At 39.3% G+C, this 3,202-nt stretch overlaps 1 protein-coding gene across 1 annotated transcript; it reads left to right on the forward strand.

Moving 5' to 3' along the window:
• The first annotated feature begins 231 nt into the window (after positions 1 to 231).
• On the forward strand, positions 232 to 2,919 carry morn4 (MORN repeat containing 4). The gene is made up of 5 exons (XM_056272450.1): positions 232 to 335; positions 723 to 801; positions 1,428 to 1,542; positions 1,662 to 1,771; positions 2,629 to 2,919. Exons 2-5 carry the CDS (start codon positions 735 to 737, stop codon positions 2,775 to 2,777), a joined length of 441 nt encoding a protein of 146 aa, XP_056128425.1. The 5' UTR covers positions 232 to 335; positions 723 to 734; the 3' UTR covers positions 2,778 to 2,919.
• Positions 2,920 to 3,202: the final 283 nt, after the last annotated feature.

Raw genomic sequence — 3,202 nt, forward strand, 5'->3', positions numbered from 1 at the left:
AGCGGTTTGTTCAAAATAACTAACCCTAATATGAGAAGTAGTAACAATGATACATGCCTTAGTAAACAACAATGAAGAGTCCATATCACTTCACAGACCACATTTCCAGCCATTGATCAGCCAATCAGCGCTCATTCCACATTCACCGCTGAGAAAAGCACACACACAGTAAAACACCGCGAGATCTTCGAGGCGAGGGGAGAGAGATTCAGAGAGAGGAACCGTAACCGTTAAGACCGGCGACTGCTGCGAGCCAGAACCCGATTCTTTCTCCACGAATCCGCTGAACAAAGCGAAGGGTTCCATGCTCTTGAGATTGCACAGAAACATCACAGGTAAATGAAATCTCCCTCTAATGAAATTAGAACACAGCGCGCGGGTTTACATGGGCTGCGAATAAGAGGCGGGGTGACGTCATCGCTGCTGCTGCAGCTTTATTTCAGTCCGTAAATGTTTTAACGTTTTCATGATGCGTTACACTATTAATGATACAGTGCTGGGTGAAAGTGAACTAGCATGGGTTCTACTTTATTAGACCGAGCATTATACGGCACACAATAGCTACTGTAGGTTTGTGTGTGGGCATAGGTGATGTTCTGTTCTATTCATTATTTTAATATTCATAAATATATGAAATAATTGGTTTGGTCTACTCTGTTTATCGTCATTTGATTCTATTATTTGAATTTTGCCTTCTTAATATTAATTTGTTTTGTCTGCAGCTTGGTGGAGGTATGACATTAACCAGGGGCTCCTTCACTTATTCAAGTGGAGAAGAATATACCGGAGAATGGAAGGAAGGCAAGCATTTTCTTACACTTTGCATTACTTTTGAATTCTCAGGACATTTTTTTTTTTCATAAATGGGGCAGGTCGTCACGTGTTTCTAATGTTGTACTTTTATTCAATACTTAATTTTCTATTTGGCAAAAGAACAATTACATTTTTGTATGTTCCATTTGTGCTGTTTCATAATTTATTCATAATTACATAATAATAAAGGCTATATTCAAAATGAATAGGTTATGTATTATGGAATTATTTTGGATTATTCGTATGTGGGTCATCTCTGTGAGATATGAACACGATTCTATATCTAAATATTCTATTCTTAACAGTATTGACAACTCTTACATTATTCTATTGTCAGCTACCGACTGACTTAAAATGATGGAAATTGTCTTTAGTTTTTTATATATAATTTTTGGTGTTGGATGACATACTATAATTGCTACAGAAAATGTAAGCATGATTGATTTTAGTTGTACTGTATATCTGACAGTGCTGACAAGGGACACTGATGTGAAACCTTATTCAAAAAAAGGTTTATTTCTGTCATAACATGTAGAAATGGTGGTGCTCCATATAATTAGTATATTGGATGAAAACTCAGTGTTAAGGTATGAAGGAATGTGTTTTCTATTCAGGTCGGAGGCACGGTAAGGGCGAGCTGAAGTTTGCCGATGGCACCTGTTATAAAGGTCACTTTGAGAATGGCCTGTTCCACGGATCAGGGGTGTTAGTCTTTCCCGATGGATCCAGGTGAGTGACCGTGTGATCAGATTAATTTTGATGCGTACATACTTAAACGGAGATGAACACATTGCCGGTGATACTGCAAGACTAGTTACATGGAAAACAACACCGTTTCTTGACAACAGGTACGAGGGAGAATTTGCCCAGGGAAAATTCCAAGGCGTCGGAATCTTCAGCAGGTTTGACGGGATGAAATTTGAAGGGGAATTCAAAAGTGGCCGTGTAGAAGGACATGGTAAATATTCCACTTTAATTTTAAAATAGCTGCTTTTACAATAGGAAGGCTGAGCTTGATCTGAATGAAATTCCTATTGGCGGGATAGTGGTGTAGACCTGAAATAATCCAATCAAACGGGAAAAAATGAAGCAAGTAAATGCTTGAATCAGACCTTTTTTCTCAATCGGATTCAACATTTTCTTGCACACATGCGCAGTGCATGATCCGTTCAGGTTTTAAGGGGTGAAACAATATATTGCGTCACAATATATCGCAATACAAAAATGCAACAATATGTATCGTGGATAGTGACAATCTGTATTGTGTATATTTCATCCAAAATAAAAATTACTGTGTGAAAAAAAAATGTAAGTTTACAGAGTTTTAGTGTCATTACTACATTAAACTACTAATGTATAATAATGCAATGGGGAAATATGTGTGGGTCCAAATAAAGCCAAATATCTTATGTTATCAGTAAAAAGTGGCCTACATTATTTTAAACATATCTAGTCAGTGACAGAGTGCAAGCATATCCGTTACTTGCTTACATCATATTTTCAGCCCCAGAATCATGAATATTTTTAGTCTGGTGTCACCATTGTCCAGCACCAAGTCCAAGCCTATTCATTTACACCCACAATGTAATACCAAATGTAGCATTTTAATCAACAGTACATTCTTTGTTAACCTTTTACCAGATGTATTGGAGTATCGCAATAATATCGTATCGTGACGTGATATTTATCGTATCGTGACATGAGGGGTATCGTTACACCCCTAGTAGGTTTACAGTCATTTTACAGCTTTCGGACGTGCCTGTGTTTCTTTAGATATATAGCATGGATAAATGTGATCTTATTTCCTTCGCATAGGACTGCTGACTTTCCCAGACGGCTCCCATGGTGCTCCGCGGAACGAGGGAGTGTTTGAGAACAACAAGCTTCTGAAACGTGAAAAGTGTCAGGCTGTGGTGCAGAGAGCCAAGAACTCAGCATCCACTGCCCGCAGCCTCTCTGTATGACAAACTGACCTCAGTGAGAGCACCCCCTAACTCAGGCCACCCCCGAGTACATTACGGACTGTACAGTCACTAGTAAAACGAGCAAATCTGATTGTGGATCTGCGTTCAGGGGTGATCTCTGCCTTCACCACACAACGGAGCTCAAACCCTCAGGGACGGATGAAAGTGTTTCCATTCCTCACGTCTCTATTTCACTCACATTGTTGCTCTGCCTTGGTTTCCTCTGTGGCTTAAAACATCGCAAAATGATGGACGTTTGTTATGGAGGCACGGATAAACTCGAGTCACCATCAGAGGCTCTGCAGGTACGGAAATGTGGTCAATGTGGTAAATGAACTCAATTTGCCTTTGTCAGTCTGCTTCTGCGATTGTATCACTTACAGTATGTTTGACTTTATCTTTACTATTGTAGCTGTTTGTGTTAC

Source organism: Rhinichthys klamathensis, unplaced genomic scaffold (genome assembly GCF_029890125.1).
Source record: "Rhinichthys klamathensis goyatoka isolate OS25496 unplaced genomic scaffold, OSU_Roscu_1.1 h1tg000338l_1, whole genome shotgun sequence".
Classification (NCBI taxonomy): domain Eukaryota; kingdom Metazoa; phylum Chordata; class Actinopteri; order Cypriniformes; family Leuciscidae; genus Rhinichthys; species Rhinichthys klamathensis.

Bases quoted from the DNA above. Each gene is read 5' to 3' on its own strand.
- morn4 (XM_056272450.1), top strand. From the start codon at position 735: ATGACATTAACCAGGGGCTCCTTCACTTATTCAAGTGGAGAAGAATAT. The intron at 1,543-1,661 runs GTGAGTGACCGT...TCTTGACAACAG, and splicing joins GTCTTTCCCGATGGATCCAG to GTACGAGGGAGAATTTGCCC. The intron at 1,772-2,628 runs GTAAATATTCCA...TCCTTCGCATAG, and splicing joins TGGCCGTGTAGAAGGACATG to GACTGCTGACTTTCCCAGAC.